General features: G+C 38.4%; 1 protein-coding gene across 2 annotated transcripts in view; it reads right to left on the minus strand.

Moving 5' to 3' along the window:
• Positions 1 to 23,085, minus strand: part of INVS (inversin) — an 83,030-nt gene that overhangs the window by 23,647 nt on the left and 36,298 nt on the right. For both annotated transcript variants that reach the window (XM_005419339.3, XM_031055628.1), the window contains 5 exons: positions 21,965 to 22,132; positions 12,637 to 12,817; positions 8,977 to 9,086; positions 4,247 to 4,418; positions 5 to 160 (listed from right to left, as the gene is read on the minus strand). In XM_005419339.3, coding sequence (XP_005419396.1) covers positions 5 to 160; positions 4,247 to 4,418; positions 8,977 to 9,086; positions 12,637 to 12,817; positions 21,965 to 22,132 — 787 coding nt within the window. The remainder of the gene's footprint in view (positions 1 to 4; positions 161 to 4,246; positions 4,419 to 8,976; positions 9,087 to 12,636; positions 12,818 to 21,964; positions 22,133 to 23,085) is intronic.

A 23,085-nucleotide genomic window follows, 5' to 3' on the forward strand; every position in this document is an offset into this window, starting at 1 on the left:
TGACCTTTGATGAGTGTTTGAATCACTTCCTTGTGACCCATCTCACAGGCTCGGAAGAGCGGGGTGTGTTTCATCACATCCAGGGCATCTACCTGTGCTTTGTGCTCCAGCAGCAGCTTCACTGTGCTGACGTGGCCAGAAAGGGCAGCAGCATGTAAGGCTGGAAGAATAAAGGAGTGGGGAAAAAGAAACAACAATACCATGAGCTTTAGAGGTCCACAGTTAGAACAGTCAAAATAAAAATTAAGTACAATTTGGTGGGAAAAGTACTTTTCAACCTCAAGAAACTGAAGAAGTGATGATGTAAGAACACTTTCTTGCCATAGAAGCAACAAGCAGAAAAAATATTAGCCCTGAAACATGCTTCTAACTTGCACAAATAGAAATTTTACATTTAGCACCACCAAGATTGGCTTATAGTGAGGATTTGTGGAAGAATAGCAGCTTCTGATTAAGGGAACATAACAAGATTTACTTCTGCCTCTGCTTTGTGGCATTTCTGAGATTGCTCATCATCAGCAAAAGAAAGCTTTCATTATTTCTTCAACACTTTCCTGAAAATGACTTTTTCCTTTCAAGTAAGCAAAGTTGTCTCAATTAAAACTAACTTCAGAAAACCACCCAGCTGTTCCTACTCCTCCTTGCCTCCCTCTTTTGTTTTGGAATTACTTGGAGAAAATTGTATATGAAATTATGTAGCAAGTCCATAATATCTTGCACAGTATCTCTGTCTCCCTGTTTTCTTCAAGAAAAAGAAAAAGATTGCAGAAAAACCAGCTGCTGCTACTTCAGATACTTCAGAACTCAGGTAAAGATGTGGTGTCCTGTAATTGGAGTAGCTATTGCCTAACACAGCATCCTGCAGGCACTGTCAGCCAGAATTTTGGATGACCAGTTCATGGCTCTTTTTGAAGGAAAGAAGAGCTGCACACAGCAATGCGATTTAAAACCAAGAGAGAGCACATGTATTGGTGGCTTCACTTACAGTTTGACTTCAAAATGCTTTGGGTTATTTCCAACAGTTAGCAGTCAGATCAGACAATCTACATTCTCATGCTGCCTTAAATGTAGAATATATTACTGACAAATCAAAATAATATAGAATGAAACCACAAAACAGTGTGGTTTTTAAGTGTGCATTCAATAAAGTGAATTCATATTTCCCCGTGAAATTTCAGAAACATTCATGCTTAGTGAGAACCGAATCTTGCTCATGCAAGCAAAATGTGGGGCTGTAAACACTACCTACACGTCCACATTTGTCCAGTGTTAAGACAGGGTCAGGATCCAGCAGAGGCATTTACAGAAATGCACACCACAAAGACCAGCATTACAAGGAGCAGCTTCTTGAACCATAGGCAGAATTTAAAACCAGCGTTTTTGTATTTGCCAGCTACTGTTTACAGCCAGTACCAGCTTATGAGACAGTAACCCAGCACAACCTGTTACACAGGCCCTACTGAAATGCTCAGGTTGTTTGTGCTGTCATTGACCCGAATCCACCTGGTGTACGCTGCCGTAAAACAGAGTCACAAAATAAGTGACAGTAACATTGTGACACGGACTAAGCATTGGGGTCAGAGCCAGAGACACTGTGAGGAGTGAAAATTGAAATCATGCCTTTGAGAGGACGCTGATTTGAGTGCAGCAGCCTGAAGGCACAGCAGAGCTCCTTGCGCTGGTGAACAGGGAGTGCCTGTGCAGCAGCCACTGTGAGTGGGTGGCTATCAGTAGGAACTGGACAGGAATGAGATCCCTGCCGCGCCGTACATTTGGATGGGCCTGCTTCTCGTGGTCTGACCTCACAATAAACTCCAGGTTCTGGTTTTTGTCCTGAATCCCTTATGAAACCAAAGGCAGTAAACCACTCCATCAGATGACACATGGGGTGTGTGTAACAATACAATAGAAAAAGAGCTGCTGTGTCAGCTTGGCCAGTTCTTCCCCCCTATCACTCATTCTGACGCAGGCATCTTGTTTCGCACTTTGTGCTCAATATTTTCTTGTAAGCCAAATTTTCTGTGATGGAGTCACGGTGACTGAAGAGATTCTTCAGCCAGCTGGTGACAATGGGCCCTTTGTTCAGCCGACAGACAGAGCCCTCTCCATTGTGCGCAGTGACGGCAGAGCTATAAAGCTGCCCCTGTAATGCTCCTGCAGCGCTGATCTCTGAGAGGAGGGAAATTCCTTTCCCTTGGTGTCATTCTCCTACACAATGCCCAGAGTCTCGATGTTCTAGCAGAACTCAATGGAGAGCTTGCTCTTTTTGAGTAAATGCAAAAGGCTGCGTTAACGCAACATTACAACCGAGCTGAACCGAGTCTGCACACAAAAGTCAGAAAAACACAGCCTTGAACTCTGCTCAGCAACTGTATCCCAGGCACGGAGGCATGCGCGCTATTTTCTATCAGTGCATAGTTTCCTGTCCGAATGCAACACTGCTTTTCCCTCACAAATACTTGGGAATGATTAAAGCCCTTTGGGAAGAAAAAAAAAATAAATCACAGTGTGATTTAGTGGTGGGCTTCCTTTTATGTTCAGAGCTGGCTACAATAAAGCCCATGCTATGCACTCGCTGGCACAATGGTGCAGCTCGGGCCACTCGGCAGCACAGCTCCCCACTTCCAGGCTGTTCCTGTGCTCTACACAGCGGCACTCCCAAGCAAATGGAAAATCCATTCATTTCCTTGGATTAAAAGCCCTACAAGGAAACCGAGATTAAAAGGTGATTACATATCACCGCTAGGAAAGGTTTAAGACTGAAAGATAATAAAGCCAACCACCTGAATTATTCAAGCATGAAATCCACACCTGAGTAATTTCAGAAACACAGTATGTGATTACTGATTACTGTCTGCAAAGAAAAAAACCCTTTGTAAGGAGGTTTGCACAGTAACAACAACATTGCTGCACCTTCAGGTCTCAAACAAATACTGAGAATTATTTGAAAGGGAACTGTCATGAAATAGCAAGTGTAGGTGAGACTGATAAAAGATGAAATAAGACTAAAATTGTAGAATATTTAGTTTGTACTGCCATCAAACATGAAGACTGAGATTTTATTTGTTGCACTATTTCCTACACTCAAAAATTTCAAACTATCACAACTTGGAAAGACTGATGTATTTAGTGTGTGTTACATTGTAAGAAAAACAAGAATTTAGATATTTAAACAGAATTTTTTGTTAACTGCAAATTGCTTTTTGTTAAGATCAAACACATCATCAAAGGAAACTTTAAAAATTCAATATTGATGCATACTAAGTTTCAAATCCTGAACCACACAACCCTGACATATATATTTTGCACTTCTAACTCTGTGAATGTATCTGGCATTGAGTAGTTCCTGATCTCTCTACACACAGTTTACCCTGAAGCCCTGCTATCAACCCCCCTCAAATTTATACCAAATATACCCACATTCTCCTGATTTTGCATCCAGATGCCATCAGCATACTTTACAACTCTACTTCTCCTAAACTTCCAATACTGCTGAATACATAAACACTTCAACACCTGTCTCTCTCACCTGTCAAAACTGTTATTCTGTTTTTGTTGAAAGCACTGCATAGGTACAATATTTCTACCAATTTTTTTTTTCCTTAAAGGAGATAAATTCATAGTTACTACGGGAAATTCTGTATTTCATTACTTGCACACTTGAATTCTGAAGCACTGTGTTGCCTACTTTTGTTTCAGGCAGATAACATGATGATAAATTTGGGGGATATCAAGTTTGATCTCTTGTTTGGAAAACAGAAGTGCAATAGATCTAATCTTTATTTCACTATCTTTAAAAATAACTGGAACGATTTTCATGGTAATTTAGCTACTTCAGTGGTTACTTTGCTCCATATTGTTTCAAAGTATTTGTGTACTGTCAAATACATTTGAACAGGCATTTTCAGGAAGAGCTTTTTCTGCAACTATGTTTCATGTTATTCTTCAAGTTACTGAACAGCTCTTCCTTTCACAGGATTACAGAATTAACTAAATAGCATTGCAGTACATTTCTTCTTTCTACATTTCAAATGAACTGTTCCAATCTGTGCAGAAAAGATTTGCTTCTTTCCCACAATAAGGCAAAGACTTGACTGACACATATAATTACGATAATGCAGAAATGTTTTCAGGATTGAAGTACACATGCAGAAAGACATTAATACAGATTCTATCAATATTTCCACTTGGTGGAAATCACACAGATTGGAAACATGCAGTGGCTCTTTACTGTAAAGCATCTTACCTGTGCCGGCGTATTTGTCTGTCATATTGATATCAATATCCAATTTTAAAGTCAGCATAGTCCTAATGACATCATCACTGCCTTTGCCAGCTGCCCACATGAAGGACGTTCTTCCCTCAAGATCTGAGTCATCTTTTACAGAAGGATGTTTCAAAAATACTTCAACTGTTTCCTGAAAAGACATACTGTTGAAATTAACATTAAAAGGAATCTGCAACAACAAGAAACCATTGTCTCATGCAGCTGTTTATGAAGCAAATAAATTCATTTTTCCTTTTATGTTTATAAAGAGTAACTGCTCAACAGGAACTTCTGTTATGCCTTTTCCCTCACCAATGATCATAGTGCACCCTTAACTATGAGTTTAACACTATCATTTAACACTTTTTTCTTTTCAGTGTCAAATACAATGTGTTCGTCACAAGGAAGCAGAAGACACCATAGTTTCTGTGAAGAAAGCCATGGGAAAAATGTCATGGGTTTATCCAAACATGACTGTAATACTGTGATGAAAAAATTACAGAATCCTTTAGGCTGGAAAAGACCTCTGAGATCATTGAGTCCAACCTATGACCCAACACCACCATGTCAACCAGACCATGGCATGGAGTGCCACATCCAATCCTTCCTTAAATACCTACAGGGACAGTGACTCCACCACCTCCCTGGGCAGCCCATTCCAACATTCCATCAGCCTGTCTGTGATGGGACTCCTTCTGATGTCCAACCTAAACCTGAAAACAATGTTCTTTCAAAATATTTTCCCAATATATTTTTTCTCTCCAATTATAAATACAATTGCACATGCAAATATTTTACTTTGCCTTACTCTAATATTTTGACTGTTAAAAAACAAGGGGGTCAACATAGACATATTTCCTCATGTTTAATAACATAATCAGGTTACTAATTACTGAAATACTATATTTCAGAAAATATTAGGAAATCTTTATACCTGAGTCTTTCCACTGTAACTGTTAAACTAAAATCCCAAATCAAGGAAAAAAATAATTATTTCTTTAAATGCTGTGTTTGTGTTAGGCTGTCAGCAAACAAGTCCACGGTTTAACCTGCTACTAGATTCTTAATGAGTCACCCAGGAAAGGAAGGGAGAGAAAATCACAGCTATTAGAAAACTACTAAAAAGGAAGATTTTCCCTTTTCTATTTAATGCCTTAAAAGGCTATGCATGTAACAGCTGGGAAACATCTGATATGAGTCACTGGTAGGCTAGCCAATAAAAACCTGAAAAAAAAACAGGTTTCATTATTTTACTTTATATTTATATTTTATTATTAATACTATCTTAGCCTTTCCTCTGTGCAACCCCACAATAGCTCTATACCTACTCTTGGCAGGACAAGAATTTCTTGGCTAGAATGAACTAAATTATTTTAATAATGAAGGTGTTTGAATGCCTAAGTACCATTGATCAATTTGGATTTGTTTTTTTCACTACTACTTCTATTTCACCCCTCTAAAGAAATAGGAAATGTCTCATTTATCTTATGCTACTGATCTAGGATCCTTACAGCTTTGTGAATTTAGGTCTGAACTAGCAGTTTATTGTGAAAAGGTCCAGCCAGAAGCAAGGAGAGATGGCAGCATAAAGCTTTCCACACAAACTCAGCAGGAGTTTATATCTCTGTGTTCTCACACTGACCACCACCACACCTCAGACACAAACAGCCTCTCATTAGGCCAGAATCTCAGCACCCTCCCGGGGTTCTGCCCTGCTGGAAATCCTGCTGAGTGAAAAGCACTGCAAAGGCAGCACTTCTTCAATACTGAGGCAAACATTCTAAAAAATACAAATATTTTATTTTTCTGCTAAGTTTTGGCAAAGCAACGCTTCTTTCAATGACTCTTTCTTTCCTACAGCTTTTTAATTGGAAAAAGTAGAAAATCCCACAGTACTATAAGCATTATTTTCCAAAATGAAGTTACGACAACTTGAAAACAAAACAAAATTAAATTACACCAGGATAACTAACAAATCAGAAAATAGAAGTATCGATCAATTTAATTCTACATGTATTTTGTTATGAAAGATCACATGTATTCTAACACTACTAAAAAAGGTGGAGGAAACAACATAAAAAAACAATAAATCTGAAAAATAACAGTAAAGGAGAGAGCTAAACATGAAACATTCAATTCTGTGCTATCAGAAAAATGAAAAATACTACATATTATTTTTGAACATTTAAAAATAAGGCAGGGGTATCCACATTTCATTTACTAGATGAATCTTATAAATATATTAAAGGAAAATACATTGTTTTGAACACCTCTGGGAAAATTCAGGGAAAAAAAATTTAGTTCTGCAGACTAACATCAATATGAAGGGAGCATCTTAGCTCAGTTGGTTAGAGCGTGCTGTTAATAACATCTGGGTTCAATCCCTGTTTGGGCCATTCACTTAAGAGCTGGACTTGAGGATCCTTGTGGGTCCCTCTGCACTCAGAATATTCTGTGATCAGGAAATAAAGATTCTCTGATCTTCCTTCACACATGAAGTTCAAACTTTTAAATAGCAGTGTTTCTTGGGACCTCCTTGGGATACCCAAGACATCTAAATTTGGGTTGTTATACTGGGTAATGTCTTTTTCTTCTAGAACTTTTCCTGTCTACAGTAAATGGGGATAAGTTAGTCTTAGGGAACAAATGCTTCACATAATTCAAGTGCTGGCTAATCCTTTTCAGTCTTTAAAAAACCTAAAAATGTCATATTATAGTAAGTAACCCATAGAGAAACAGAGCAAAGAACAAGATATCAAAGCAAATAAAACTGAAAGCCATGCAAACATTTACTGTAAACACAAAAGAACAAACTTTCTTCTTGTTAGAGAACAAGAAACATTACATTTCAACTGAGAAAAACCACACCCAACCAAAACTGGGCAGACTGAATAGAACAATGTGGCTCTCAAACCGTGAGTATAGAGATGCTACTGCCAGAATGTATCTCCACTCAGTTGTTTGACCATGTATGTATATGGAGTGCAGTGGTGGGAATTACTCAATGATATGCATGTAAAGGAGACAAAAAGGCAAATAGTGGTGCTCAGAAAAAACTGGACCAGTGAAAACAGACTCCAGATATAATTTAGGCAGGGGCTGTTGAGTACATCACCAGCTAAAAGAGGCCTGCAGATCTGAATGAAACTCTCCTGTGTGATTTTTCATGCAAGACAGGAAACAGTACATTCATTGTAAGTACACAAGATTACAAAAGAATGTCTGATTCCACCATGTACTTAACTTCCCCTTAAAGCACAGATGATATCACAATTTGGCTGGCTGATGGGATCAAAAGGCAGCAACATAATGAAGATGTTTCATTTAACTGAATCAAGCCCAGGGAAAGAAAACCGGTATGAAAAATCTTTTTAGGAATACATCAATATAGAAAAGAAAAAAAAAACCCAACCAGATAAAAGAATGTGGAGATAATCACCAGATGGTAAATATTTTTTTTTTCTATGAGTTTAACTCAAACACGAAAGAAAGGCATTTACAACACAAACATTTTAAATGTGTTAGGCCCAAATTGTACACAGCCCTAAATCAACAAAAATCAGCATCAACAAAAAATTCTCTAAAGTGAAGATTACACAGAGAAATATGTTTCAATAAAAGTCTGAATTTAAAAAAAATCTGGATGGTCTTAGTAAGACCATCTCCAAAAAAATGCCACCAACATCCCAAAACTCACTTGGGAGCAAAAATATTGATTGTTCTGTTCCCTCTTTCAATACTATTTCTACATGTGTTAACTTGAATTGTTCTCAGGGGCATTTAAATTCTCCTTTTTTTTCCTTGTTAACGTGTAGGTATGCAAGAAAGACCCAAATTATTATCCCTGCTAAGAAAATGTTGCAATGTGGACTACATAATTATTACATTAATTAGACACTAAATAACTCTTTCTATAAAGGAAGAGTATGAAAACTATGAGAGGTAAAGGAGCTTAAGAGAAGCTTTCTTTATTTCCAGTGCTTGAGAACTACTTCTGCAACATCTGCGACTGGCAATCATTGAAGTGCTGAGTTTTATACTTGGCTCTACTGTATCTGATCTTGCTCTGGAAAAAAAAATTACCTATTATACCAAAGTATAAGAATTAAGCTGTCTGAGAAACCAATGTTCTTTTGTTGTCTGAGTTTAAAAAAATATTTCTAAAAATTTTAAAAATACAGTGTTCCTGAAGAATTATGACAAAAGGCACTCAACTCTTTAGCTGTGCTTCGTGAGACAACAGTTCATTCATAATGCCAAATATTTATAAATTAACTACCTTCTTGAATGCAAAGACTGGTTTGACTGGTCCTGCAGCAGCTGTGCAAATATTCCTACAGGTCATCTTACTCTAGTTACCTTATAACTGCTTAAGACTTCATTATAATGAGCCCTAAAACCTGAAAGTACTGTGAAATAGTAGGTGTCATTCTGCTTTCTGTTGAAGTAACTGAATGACTATTGTGTTTTGTGATGCAAACGTATAGATCAAAGGGCCTTTTTTGTACAGAAAGTTAGTTTTTGTACATCTGTCTTTTAATAGTTCGAAATTAACCACATTCACATCACATAACATAGGAGAACTCTGAATTAACTCATGCCAACAACACTGTGTTTATGTGATTTCAAAAACAACTCAAACACTCTGCTAAACTATAAAGATTTCAGCAAAATATGTTTACTTCACATTTAGGGTATGTTCTACTTACAGCAAAGTTGCTCTGCGCTGCATAATGTAGGGGTGTTGCACCTTGACTATCAGATGGGATAGTTCCAAACTTATTTCTTTCTAGTAAGAGATGGACAATCTGCGCATGACCTGAGAAAAATAATGTAATAAAAACAAATTTGTATCAAATCCTCAAGTCACTATAAAGCTTAGTTAAGAAAAAGGTAAAAAAAACCCCACTGCTGACAAACGAAAAACCTAAACTCAAACAAAACAGAATAAAATGAACAGACTTTCAGAAATAGTCACATATTTGTGTTGTAGCCATCATAGTTTAAATGTAAGAGAGAAACATGAGACTTGATATTTGAACTATGAAGTCTGGCATGTACTTTATTCCCAATAGTGGTCCAATGCAATACTCTGTATTGTCATTTTTGGGGGGCATCTATAAATCAGAATGACTTACAAATACAAAATTTCTGTTAACAGAAATCACTAGAGCTTTTCCCTAAATAAAGAAAGCAGCAGTAACTGGTCTGACAGCTATGATATTAACTTCATAATGAAGTGGTTGAATATTTCCAAAAAAGCTTATAATAACTCAGTTGAGATGCTGCATTTGAGTGACAGGTCAGTCAGAAAGAGTAAAGTGAGCACAGGCTGATGATGATGAGCACTTGTCCATCTGCATTAAAAGACAAGCTAAATCAATGCTGACAATTTCATCACACATCATATTGTTTTACAGAAATCAAGTGAAAATTCTTCACTTGGGTTTTATTTAACCAAAATTTCATCCGAGAATGTATAGCAGAATCAGAAGCTAGTCTACTATCAGCTGCTATAAACAAGCTCACACACAACTCCTTCATAAAAACAGACCAAAATATTTTGAGATTAAAATCACAACACTTTTGGAGGATGGGTAAACTTTATATTCACTCCACAGACAGGAAAACAAAGACAAATACAGTATATTGCCACTAAAGCCAACCAGTCCGTTCATATACTTATTCCTGTCGGCACATGCAGCTCACAGAGTATCTTAATGATTTGGTATTTCAAGCAATACTATAAAACCACTCTGATTTTACAGGTGAAAACCTCCAGTACCTCATATGTCAGAGAAGCAATCAATTTTGCTGCTTGTTACTTTTGCACAGTTGTCTTGAATCACTTTAGGATAAATGAAAAGGTAGGTAAACCCTCCTGATTGCAGTAGATTATTTTTAATGAAAACACCAACAGTTACAGAATGAAGCTGTGATACAGTTGGGCTCTGTAGCTCTTTAAAACCTGAGACATGGAGGACTAGGCAAGCCCTCTTTTGTGAAATGGCACTTTGAGACTTTATATGTACAGAAATATCAGAAATGAGAGAAAATAGTAAATTGGGTCCAAAAATATGAAGAATTATGTGAGCATTTTGCCTTTCTAGGGGCCTTAGGGTATACAGGAAGGTTCCTCTTTCTTGTCAGCCATTAAGAGAATGCTGGATACAGAACGTCACATTATTCTGTCCCTTCCTACAACAAAAAAAGACCAAAAAAAACCCAAAAGAAACAAACAGAAAAAAAGTAAATTGATGTTCACTGGAAGAAGCTGCTTTGGAATAAAATCCTAGTAGAAAAACCTTAGGAGTACCGAGCCTGAAAAAAAAGACTCCTGAACTTTCAGGACAGACAACTAGAAAAATTGTTAACTAACTAACTCCATAATGAGGACAGGGTCTAGCTAAATTATCTATGAGAATAAGGCTTGAGGGAGTTAAAAAAAATTGTATTGGGTGCAACAGTAAAGAAATAAGTGCAAAGGTGGATCTCACTTGGCCATTAATGTAAAGATTAAAACTCATTTCTTGGGGTCAAGAACTGTCATTACTGCTGTACTTTCATTTAGCAGAGATGTAACTGGTAAGACTTTTACCTATGCAAAATGAAAAGGTAAGAGGAGCAGCAATGCCCTTAAAATGCAATCACATGCAATCCATCACATCTAAGAAAAGTTGTGGCAGCATCCTGGCACTGCTTTAAATCTCCTATTGTTAACCTATATAGTAACATCTCATTCTCTTTAAGACCAACATAGAACATTACCTTCAACTTAAAACTATAACCCTGAAAATTAATAATGATTTACTAAGCAGAAATTCCCAAAGAGCATATGCCACCTAGAGACCTCATCATGTTCACAAAATAGTCTGGAGGTCTTGGCACATCTTCCGCCTTTATTCTACATTGATTAGACAATCCATTTTTCCAACAGACAAAACTTCTCTCAAATACAATCAATTTCAAAATGCAATAAATTTTGCTTCTTGGACAGAACCAAGTGACAATTACTATTTCTTTGGAAAGCTGATCCTATGACGCTTAAAATGCTTCACAATTTCTCTGTTAAAATTCAATATCCCTACATATATACAAATTTGAGAACACCCTTCCCTCTTTTTTGTTTTAATAAACATAATCAAATTACATGTATACTGCCACTGGAGTTGCAGTAACTCGCTCCAGTGAACATCTGATTCTGATTCTTATATTGGCATTCTTTGTCTGCAATGTCCCAAAGGATCATTGGGATGAAGCCAGTTAAAAGGGTAGAGAGACTGTTTGAAGATTCTTTTATCCAGTGGTTATTTTTTCCTCCTGAATTGAAATAGGAGGTAAATTTTCTAAATCATATTATTTTGGGTCTGTTATTTTAGGGCTTGTGTTTCTCTGCATTTAGACTATTTATATTAAATCATGTTTTAACTTGTTTTGCATGGATACAGTTTTTGTAAATACAAATAAAAATTCACATATGCAAGGTTACAATTTACAGAGTGTCTGAGTCTCAGGGTAACAATATAAACAGAGAAGAACTCTATACAAATAAAACTCCTTGTCAGATCTGATTAGATTATCATAGCGTGTCTGATGAAGAGCTTATACTAGAAGTGTCAACTCTGCCATTTTTTGTTGTTTACTTGTGCTGGCATTATCAGACTATCTGCATTTTCTTTGTGGGAATCTTCTTAAACCCCTTATTTAGTTTGTGAGGGGTAGCTTAATAAAAACTAGATAATATAATCATAAATCCACTTAACCAGGCAGACACGAACTACAGAACATCACAGTAGGCTGAAAGTGAGCATGTGACTCATGATGCCACCATCAACCACTCTGCATTGTGGAGCAGCTCAGCTCCCCCAGGCACCCTGCAAACCCCATGTGACCATCTTACATATGGACAAAACAAGAGCACTAGCTTAAATCTCTATATTAAATATTAGTCAAATTATCTCTTCAGATAAAAAATGAACTCTGATATTTTCTTTATGCACTCCCATAGACTGTGTTGCTTTCATGCTGGGTTGTCCATACCCCACATCAGATACCACTGTTCCAGAGCATCTGGGTTTTTTTTAACCTATGATCTAAGCTGCATATGCAAGAACAATCTCAATATACTCTAATTGAAATCATCAGCATATATAACCTGTTGAAGCAATGCATTGTACAATGTTTTGGAGAATCTGAAGCTAAAATAAGCAGTCTACAAAGAAACTTCAAATCCTGGTTGAGCAGAAACTCTTGTTACTCTAAGAGATTAATTATCATACTGCCAGGCTGGAATTAAATAAAAATTAGAGACAAAGATTAAACAGTACAGTGAATTAATGACTAAGTGACTTCAGCACTGTCCAGTTTACCAAGTAAGGCTGCCCAGTGGAGGGGAGTTCGAAACAAGTTGTCATAAGATGTCACATTGCAGCCTTCATAGGAGGTCAGGACATCCACAACTGCTACATTCCCATCTGCAACAGCAAAATGAAGAGGAGTTCGTCCTTCATAGTCTTGCCAGTTCAGCAGAGATTCTGTAGGTGCAGCTTCCTTTAAAAAAGATAAAAGAAAGAACAAAATTTTAAGAATATTTAAATTTTAAAGAAAACCTATACAATCTTTACAGGTGTTTTTTCAGAGAGATACACTGTCCTTGTTCAGTAGAATGTAGCTCTAAAACCAAATGCTTTTGCTACAGTATAGGCTACTTTCAAGTATTTCTTATGGAATACTTTTTTATACTTAATTACTGTACAAGACCAGATTTCTGGTACATACCCCATAGTTTTACCAGTCTGCTGTGCATGTGGTAAACAGATCTTTAAAAGATTAACTCTGGCTCTTATGAAAATAACTAGAAATTCCTACATGATTTACAAGTTGAAAACAACATCTCTATCTTCAGATTTTCTCCAACAGCACTTTCCTTTTTGCACAAGTTAATTTTATGACTTTCATTATAGTATTTTTCTAGTGTTTTATACCCCTAAAGCATTTCCAAAGGAGATGGCTACATCTCTAGCTGATGGGATAGAAGTGAGAGAGTACTTCCAATAATGCATCTACTTCTAATGGGCCTAACTTTGAATTTAAAAAGTCTATTTAAGTTTCATGATTAGTCACTTGATCATGTAACACAGGCATTAATAAATATAACTTGACTTTTCATCACCTTTTCTTAAATAATATGCTAAATTCCTTCCACATAAGGTCCCTAGCTGTACAGTTTTGTATTGTGAAAATTTCATCTCTCAAATGTTTTTCTATACACATTTCTCTTCCTTTCTTTTTCAGGCAGAAGAGCAGAACAGGTACAAATGAACATTATCTTAGCATCTGAGAGATGCTCAAACGGCAAATATCATAAACACCCATGAAACACAAACTCTAAACATCACTTTTCTGAAAAAAAAGAGGTATTACTAAAAAAAGTGGTAAACAATAACACAGTAGAAACTCAGGATGCAGGACACTAAATATCTAGAGTAGAAGCAGATTGTCAAAACAAGAGTTTAAGTAAACCAGAGGGAGTGAATCTGCTTTTATATCTCCAAGAATTCAGAACAAATCAGTGAAATCATGGGAACACTGTGCAGAATTAAAAGGGAATGCAGTCCTGAGATTTTTCACTTCCAACACTAGAGGGGATTTTAACCCATAATAAGTGGGAAAAGCAATCCTCCTGAAAATACAGAGTCACACTATATATCATAATACATTTATGAAAGAAGAGCAAGGAGTTGTGGTAAGTGCAGCTTGTTAACTGTTAAACCAAGTTCCTGACTAAACTAACTGCAATCTTTCCTTTTGACTCCACTGGGTACACAAATTGTAGAATCACTTGCATTTCCATTACTTGATGTGTGGCAACTATTACACAGAAAACAAATATCTAACATTGAGAACAATAAATCAAAAAGAAGAAAGGAAATTCCAGAATTATGGTTTCTACGCAAATACTAATTGACCAAAGTTGTACAATCTATATTTTCTATGTAATGGATAAATAAACTCTCAAAACCCTCCAAACATTAAGAGTCATGTTTCACTATATTTTCTAAGTGCAATCTGGCCAAGTTAATACAGCAGTAGTAACTTCAACTCTGCAACGCCGTGATTCTTTGCTTCTTACTGCTTGCTTTATTACAGTGCCAAGTTAAGCCTCCTAATATTTGGTTAATGTAAGTTTTCTAGATCTAAGGAGCTACATACTTTGCACACTGTACGTAAATCACAGAATGGTTGGTGTTGGAAAGGATCTCTGGAGATCATCTAATCCAACCCCCTACTACAGCAGGTTCAACCACAGCAGATTGCACAGAATTAAGTCCAGGCGGGTTTCAAATATCTCCTGAGAAGAAGACTCCACAACCTCTCTAGGCAGCTTGTTCCAATGCTCAGTCACTTTTCATCTCAGTAAAGATGCTTTCCTTCATATCCAAATGGGAATTCCATGTTTCAGTTTGTACCCATTGCCCCTTATCCTGTTGCTGAGCACCACTGAAAACTGTCTGGCTCCATCTTCTTGACATCCACACTTAAGGTACTTCTCATTGATAAGATCCCCTCTCAGTCTTCTCTAGGTTGACTGGTCCCAGCTCTCTCAGCCTTTCCTCATAAAAGAGATGCTCCAGACCCCTTCCTCATCTTCATAGCACTTAGCTGGATCCTCCCCACTAATTCCTGGTCTTTCTTGAACTGGGGAGCCCAGAACTGGACACAGCATTTCAGATGCTGCCTCACTAGGCTTGACCCCTAGGTTGATCCTCACTAAGTTGATAGATCACCTTCCTCAACCTGCTGGGAATGCTCCTCCTAATGCATCCCAGGGCATCAATGGCCTTCTTGGCCTGCAGGGCACACTGCTGCCTCATGGACAGCCTGTTGTGCCCCAGGAGCCCCAGGTCCTTCTACTGGTGCACAGAGTGGTTCCTCCCCCCGTGCAAGACTCTCTATTTGCCCCTGTTGAGCTTAGATAAGACTCCTCTCTGCCCAACTCTCTTCCCAGCCCATACAGCATAGTGGTGTACCAGCCACTCCTCCCAATTTTTTATCATCAGTAAAGCTGCTGAGGGTACAGTCATTCCCTTCATCCAGGTTATTAACAAATAAATGGAAAAAGAGGGGCCCAGTACTGACCTCTGGGGAACACTTCTAGGTACAGGTCTGTAACCAGACTCTGTGCCACTGATCACAACCCTCTGAGCTCTGGCATTCAGCCAGTCCTCAACCCACATGCTGCCCACTCAGAGAACCCACCCTCCTTGAGATCACCTATGACAATGTCGTGGGAGACAGTGTCAAAAGCCTTGCTGAAGTCAAGGTAGACAATACCCACTGATCTTCCCTCATCTACCCTGCCAGTCCTGCCATCACAAAAAGCTCTCTTACTGGCCAAGCACTATTTCCGCTTGGTGAATCCATGTTGACTACTAACAACCTTATTTTCCTTCACATGCTTAGAGATGACATCCAGGAGGAGCTGTTCCATCACCTTTCCAGGGATTGAGGCGATACCTGCAGTTTCCTGGGCTGTCCTTCTGGCCCTTTCTCAAGATATCGGAGTGACAATGGCTTTCCTCCAGTCCTCAGGCACCTTTCCTGTTCTCCATGCCTTTTCAGAGATGATGGACAGTAACTGAGCAATAAGATCTGCCAATGCTAATTAAATGCTAATTAACCTGCCCATCTCAGACAAAAAACTTCATCAGTTTTAGATTAGGTATCAGTACTGTCAGCCATGCTTTGTTAGCATCAAAAATTAACATACTTAAAACATACTGGAGTTCACTAATATATGTAATCACCAGGATAATAACAAATAATCTATTAAAAACATAAAAATTGATAAATATGACTCTCAACTAAAAATGCAAACTTAACATTGTTACATGCACAAACCACAATAATCAAAGCCTACATAACAATTCTTTTGACAAGCATTCAAAAGCATTTACCTGAACCACTACAGTGAAAGCCTGTATGTTCCCTAACTTAAATAATACTGAAGAGAAAGCTAACTGATAATATGCTTACTTTTTGTCTATTCATAGAGCTCAGCAGGGGGAGCATAGAGCCTACTGCAAAAATTCATTTTATGAGGATCACTTTTAAGAATGGCTAAACATGAATTATGATAGACACAGAAGTTATTACTGAAATTCTAAGTCCACCAGAGGAAATGTGTTTGAACAAAATGGACGAACAAGAAAACAAATCACTCATAATTTGCTGATGTAATCCTGACAGCTAATTTTCAAGCCTTCCAGAAGCACAACAACATCCTAAATAAATGAATCCTAAAACTCCTGGCTTAAAGTCATTGATGTTGCCAAGAAATATACCCATACTCAAAAGTGTTATTTATGCAAAATGGTACAGATTCTCCAATGACAAAGCCACTATTTATATTCTAATATAAAAGTATTCATGTGTTTTGAATTTTTTGGCCACGTAAATTAAAATTTTCTAAGTCTGTTTCTGCCTATATTCATGAGTATAATTTCTTTAGATTTTAAGTGGGTTTGGTTAGCTATAATTAAACTGTCATACTCTATTAATATTTTAAGCACAATACAGAGAAGAAACAGAAGCTAAGCAATTTTTCTGTGGCAATTAGAACAATGGAACTGTAGGCAATAATGGAAAGTGTGGTATAAACAAATGTCATGCCTCTTACCATGAAGAATAAATAAAGAGAAGAGATACAAAATAGACAGAGAGTACTAAGCAGTTGATCCCATCATAATAATGGAACCTTATGCTGTTCTTTTCTCCTTAAATCTTCCCAACGCTTTTCACGTAACCAAGCACAATCTGGAAAGGTTGAAAAGGAAGTTGACCATGAGAGGATCTCTAGATTAGAGTCTCTCTCTGCTTCACATGTTTACTTTCTACATATGTTGAGTTCAGTTTTGGCTGTATTTCATGGATTTCAGTATCAGATATAACCAATTTGTGCCCAGCTGTCACCCCTGCACACCCAATCTACTTTCTCAGCATTCAGCACAGCTCTTTTCATAATTGTTTATTTTGACAATACAAATGGACTATGTATTATACAAATATCAAACAGAAAGATGATCCTTAATTTTAAGAATTTATAAACAGAAGAAAATATTTGGCCACACCCAGAGGGCAGAGTACAGAAAAACAAGACAGTATTTTTCAGTACCATAGACTGTGGTCTCAATAAAGCCAGCAGCTAAACTCTTGTCAAGTTTTTGTAAAGCAGCACTGGAGAATTCAAAGTGAGACACTAGAGAAAAAATAATTTTCTTGGGAATTCTTCCACAGCGTTAAAGATAACAAGACAGAAACAACAGCAGTGTTGTTTTTCATAACTTGGCCAGCAGGCACCAAAGGTGGCCTGGAAGCAGACACCGATACCTCACTGCTGTCTGGGCAATGGCACAGTGCTTAGAGAAAGCAAAGAGAAATGGTTTGGTTGAATGTGATTAAAAATGGAGAAGCAACAGTGACACAGACACTTGCCTTTTATACTGCTATCATCACAAGACGGTGTTTTTGCAAACTTAAAAATGCAATTATATGTTAAGACACAAGATTACAGAAATTTTCACTCTATGGGTACATCCATTAGAAACACAACTAATGTGAAAAACTGTAAAGTTCGAAGACCTAGAGAGGAATGAGGATCAAACATGATGCTTAGACAATAGCCTTGGAACTGGGTAATATGGCAAAAAGCAGCTAAGAAAGGAGGGGAAGACTGTGAGCTCTGCTGTGTCTGTGCTGTGAAGCTCTGTCACTTCAAGACAAGTGAGAAAAACACTTCAATTTGGAGAGTTCTTACTACAGGATTAAACTCAGGGCACTACAAAATGTATTTAGGGGACAAAAGGTATTTATACTCAACAGAAAATTCAGCCAACAGATTGATTACCTAATAACAACATTCCTCCATCATCAACTTTACAGCATAGCTAAATTACTTTTCCATTTAAACTTGTTATTAACTTACTCTGTTATTAAGCACATATAGATGTAACTAATTGCAATTTAAACAATTAAGCTGATGCATAAAAAAGCCTAGATGAAATCAAGAATACACTCTTTTCAGCCCAGCCAAAGTGCCTCTACACCTCTGCACCCAGCATGAGCAACAAACAGGAGGAGTTGGAAGCCTCCAGAAGAAAGCCACGACCCAGTTGCCCCTACTGAAACTTGGTGGGATTAATCCATGACTGCTGTGCAGCTACAGGCTGCTCAGAAGGGACAGGACAGGAAGGAGGGTCAAAGGGGTTGCTCTCTACAATAGATGCATAGAGTGCAATGTGCTGTGCCTGAAGAACAGCCCTGAGCAGGTAGGAAGGCTGTAGGCAGGAATCAGAGACCGAGGCAATAAAGGGAACCCCATGGTAGTGTCTCCTACAGGCTGCCTGACCAAGGGGAGCCTCCTGACAAAGCCTTCTTGCTCCAGCTGCAGGAGGCATTGTGCTGGAGGCTCTTGTCCTGCTGGGGAACTTCAACCACCTTGTCATTTGCAGAGAAGCAGCATGGTGAGCTATAGGGAACCCAGGAGATGCCTGGGATGAATGGAGGATAACTTCTCAAGACAGGTGATAGACAGCCCTAACAGAGGAAATGTGTCACTGGACCTGGTGGTCACCAAGCCCTGCCTGACCAACCCAGTGGCCTTCTATGATGGAGTGACTACATCAGTGGAATGGCTATGGATATTGCTGTTCTGGACTGCTGCAAAGCCTTTGATGCAGTCCCCCACAATGTCCTTGCCTACAAATTGGAGAGATTTGATGGGTGGACTGTTTGAAGGATAAGGAATTGGTTGGACAGTTGCACCCAGAGCAGCAGTCACTGTCTCAATGTCTCAATGGAAAACAATTATGTCCTTCAGGAGGCTGTGCTGGGACCAGTGAGATTTAATGTATTCATTAATGACACAGGTGAAGGGACTGAATGTACCCTCAGCAAGTCTGCAGATGGCACCAAGCTGGGTGGTGCAGCTGACAAGCCTGAGGGATGGGATACCATCCAGAGGAACCTGGCCAAGCTCAAGAAGTAGAAGTTGGCCCATGGGAAACTCATGAAGTTCAATGAAGCTGAGTGGAAGGTGCTGTACCTGGGTCAGGGCAAGCCCAGCACTAACACAAGCTGAAGGATGAGCAGACCAAGAGCAGCTCTGCCAGGAAGGGATTGGGGGTGCAGGGTAAAGGATGAGAGGCTGGACATGAGCCTGTAATGTGTGCCTGTGATCCAGAACGCCAAATGTGTCCTGGGCTGCACCAAAAGCAGTGTGGTCAGCAGGTTGAGGGTGAGGATTCTGCTCCTCTGTTCTGCTCTTCTGAGACTCCACTTAGAGTACTTCAGTACTTCATCCAGCTCTGGGGTCCCCAGCACAGGGAAGATATCAACCTGTTGGAGCGAGTCCAGAGTAGCCACCAAGATCATGAGAGGATGGAGCACCTCTCCTATGCAGAAAGGCTGAGAGAGTTCTCACATGCAGAAGAGAAGGCTCCAGAAAGACCTTACAGCAGCCTTCCAGTACCTAAAGGGGGCCTACAAGAAAGATGGAGAAGGACTATTTACAAGGGCATGGACTGACAGGACAAGGGGGAATGATTTTAAACTGAGAGTAGGTTTAGACTGGATATTAGGAAGAAATTCTACAGTGAGGGTGGCGAGGTACTTTAACAGGTTGCCCAGAGAAGCAGTGGATTCCCCATTCCTGGAAGAGTTCAAAGGGCTGGACAGGGCCCTGAGCCACCTGATGTACTTGAAGATGTCCCTGCCCATGGCAGGGTGGTTAAAATAGATGACCTTAAAAAGTTTCCTACCAACTCAAACTGTTCTCTGATTCTTTTAATTGTCAGATTTAAAAAAAAAACTATAAACAAAAACAAAGCAAAAAAGTCCACCAAAAATCCTGGAAATGATCATGATTCCAGATTACCTAAAGAGAATCTTTGAAAACACTTTCAGTAAAGAGACAAATATTTTTGATATTTTGTAGTACATCTGTCTGAGATGGAGTTAATTTTCCTTGCAGCAGCTGGACTTTGTGATTAAAACTGTTGATAAACACCCATGTTTTGGCTGTTGTGGAATAGCATGGATTCCTCTTTTTCATGTCCTGCTCCCCTGCTTACGCCAGTGAATAGGCTGAGGGTGGGCAAGAAACCGGGACAGGACACAGCTGGGACCTTTGACACAAACTGACCCAAGCAATACATCATACATATAATATCATACTAAGCAAAAAACCTCAGGGACAGGGGGAGGGCAGGAAGGATGTTCATGGCTATACCATTTGCTTCCCAAAGCATGATTAAGCATGCTGAAGCTTTTTTTTCCATTTTGCTGGAAGTGGCTGACATCTACCTGCTGATGGGAAGAGTGAAAAAACTTCCTTTTCTTAATGTAGCTCTTGTTTCTATACTGGGCTGGCACTACCTTCATCCACAAGACTTCTTGCCTTCCTTCTACTTTCTCTGCCTTGAAAGAGGGCTGGTGAGTGAGTGGCTGTGTGAGTGTGAGGCTCTTGTCTGAGCACAGCACACCAGAACTTAAAAAAATATTTGTCTTTGGACTACCTAATGTTTGAAAATGTCTGTAGTTAAATACAAAGATCCATATGTATTTTGCAGCAAGTTTAATTCTCCAGGCAGATAAGCAGATACAAATTCAAAGTTTGTGACAAAATTTTGTTTGTAACAAATTGTTTCACAGCTGGATACAAATTACAAATACATTGAATAAGTAGCAGTAATACAGAAATACAATCTCTTTGATGCTGGAAACTTCTCTAAAACTATTTTTATAGTAAAAAAAAGTATCAGTATCTGTAAGATTGTTAATGTGATTTGAAAAAAAGCAAAGAAATTTTTCATTTTCATATTTAAGTTCTCAGCTTGCCACCTAATCAGGCAGACAGACATACAAGTCCTTGTAGTTAAAGTACAATCATCGTGTGTCTACTTCTGAAAGACCTTTGAAAGACAAAGATACAGGAAGATTGTTCCAATGTGACAGAAAATTTAAATCTTCTGTCACATTGGAGACTTCTGCATCTTTCCATGTTAGCGAAGCTCAGAAATTTTCACAAAATAAAAAAACAAGGTAAAAATCAAGCTGAGCATATGATTTCATTGTACCCATTATAACTGTCATTGCAGAGGATAAACTCAAATATGGCAGAAAGTATGCTATCAAGGAAAGAGTACTGAATTCATACACAAAATCACATAGAAAATCTCTCAGCAAACTGATTGTGGGCTGACTGATCAAATATTTCCCAGAATTCTAACCTGAAAAACCAAATTAAACTAAAATTTTCAGTACAGGTAACTAGATATAAACTTTCAAATAATGAAGGAAAGACACATAACAAAGAAATCAGCGCGCAAAATGCAACTGAAATGAGCAATATGACTGTCCATTTTATCCATGAAAACTTTCAAGTCTTTCTTCCTCCCCTTACAAGACTTCAAGCAAAGACATTCACCCATAGAACTCAAAACAAACTCTTTTCGAGACAGCAAAAATATTTAGGATTATTTCTTACAAAGTTCTGGATGTTAGGAAAAGCAAATTATTTCATTCTCAAAGAGTCAGTGGACCAAAATGAGAAATCTTCAGAGAATAAAAAAATACTTCTATCAGAGGAAAGTACTAAGGACAGAAGGCGTTATATATGTACATTGCAGATTTTCTTACCAGAATACATTTCACTGTGTGGATTGCACTAGGGTCCTTGTTGTTAGCTGCCCAGTGAAGTGGGATTTTTCCTTCAATATCAGGAATTCCAATATTTGAATCATGTTTGATGAGAAGTTTCACGTGTTCTGGGTTATTGTAGTAGGCACTCCAATGCAATGCAGTTTGCTGCAATACAATTTTCACAAGCTTTTTCAACACGTTGAAAAATTGTTGAAACATGAAAATTAAAGTTGGCTTAAAACCAGCTTTAAACAACAGGTAAATAAGCAAGCATTTGTTGCACTTCAATAAAGAGGACTGACAAAACCTGAGAACATGTACCTGGGGTGGCTGACAACTGAAAATCTATGAAAATAGGCTTTAAACAAAGCTGAACAAGAGGCCTATTTACTTTAGTAAGAGCAGATCATCACACACCTACTGAGGTCTGAGTCAAGTCTAAGCTGCACCACCTTACATGAGATCCAAACTGAGAAGCCCTTATGCTTGGAACATAACTATCTCTGCTAGGAGACTGCTTTTTAGGAAGATTTGTTGGACTATAGCAAAAGAAAAATGTGCATGCCACTTCGCGCTGCCCTGATGGCTATTTGGTGCAGCAGTTCAGACTCAGAGAAAATATCTGTGCTTGGTATTAAGCAATGACATCCAAGCTAGAATGATGACCTGAACCAGGCCTCAGCCCCAGAGCTGCACAACAGGACAACTGCAGTGATTAGTGTGGTCCCTCTTAAATTTCAAACTCTGGATGACACAAATTGATGGAGACTAGTCTCCACTAGGGGAAGGTGACACTGTATGCTGACACTGGACTCAGATCCATCTTGAACTAAGGTTTTGACTTTACTGGCTGTGATAACTCAGAATTCTGAGGTTGAATATTAGTGAATCTAATGCCCAATGGCAGTCCAATAAAACTTCAAAAGGCAATCCATGCTCCTACTGCCAATTCCTGACTGCCAACAGCTTTTTCACAGCCCTTATCAACATTCATAACTACATAAGCAAACCAGTGTGTGGGGGTTTCTTAACCAGCAAAACATTGGCATATTAACAAGTATTTCATTTACCAAACACACCTCTCCCAACTGCCAAGTAACAGAGAGTAATAAGATAAA

This window comes from Geospiza fortis, unplaced genomic scaffold (assembly GCF_000277835.1).
Source record: "Geospiza fortis unplaced genomic scaffold, GeoFor_1.0 scaffold206, whole genome shotgun sequence".
Lineage (NCBI taxonomy): Eukaryota > Metazoa > Chordata > Aves > Passeriformes > Thraupidae > Geospiza > Geospiza fortis.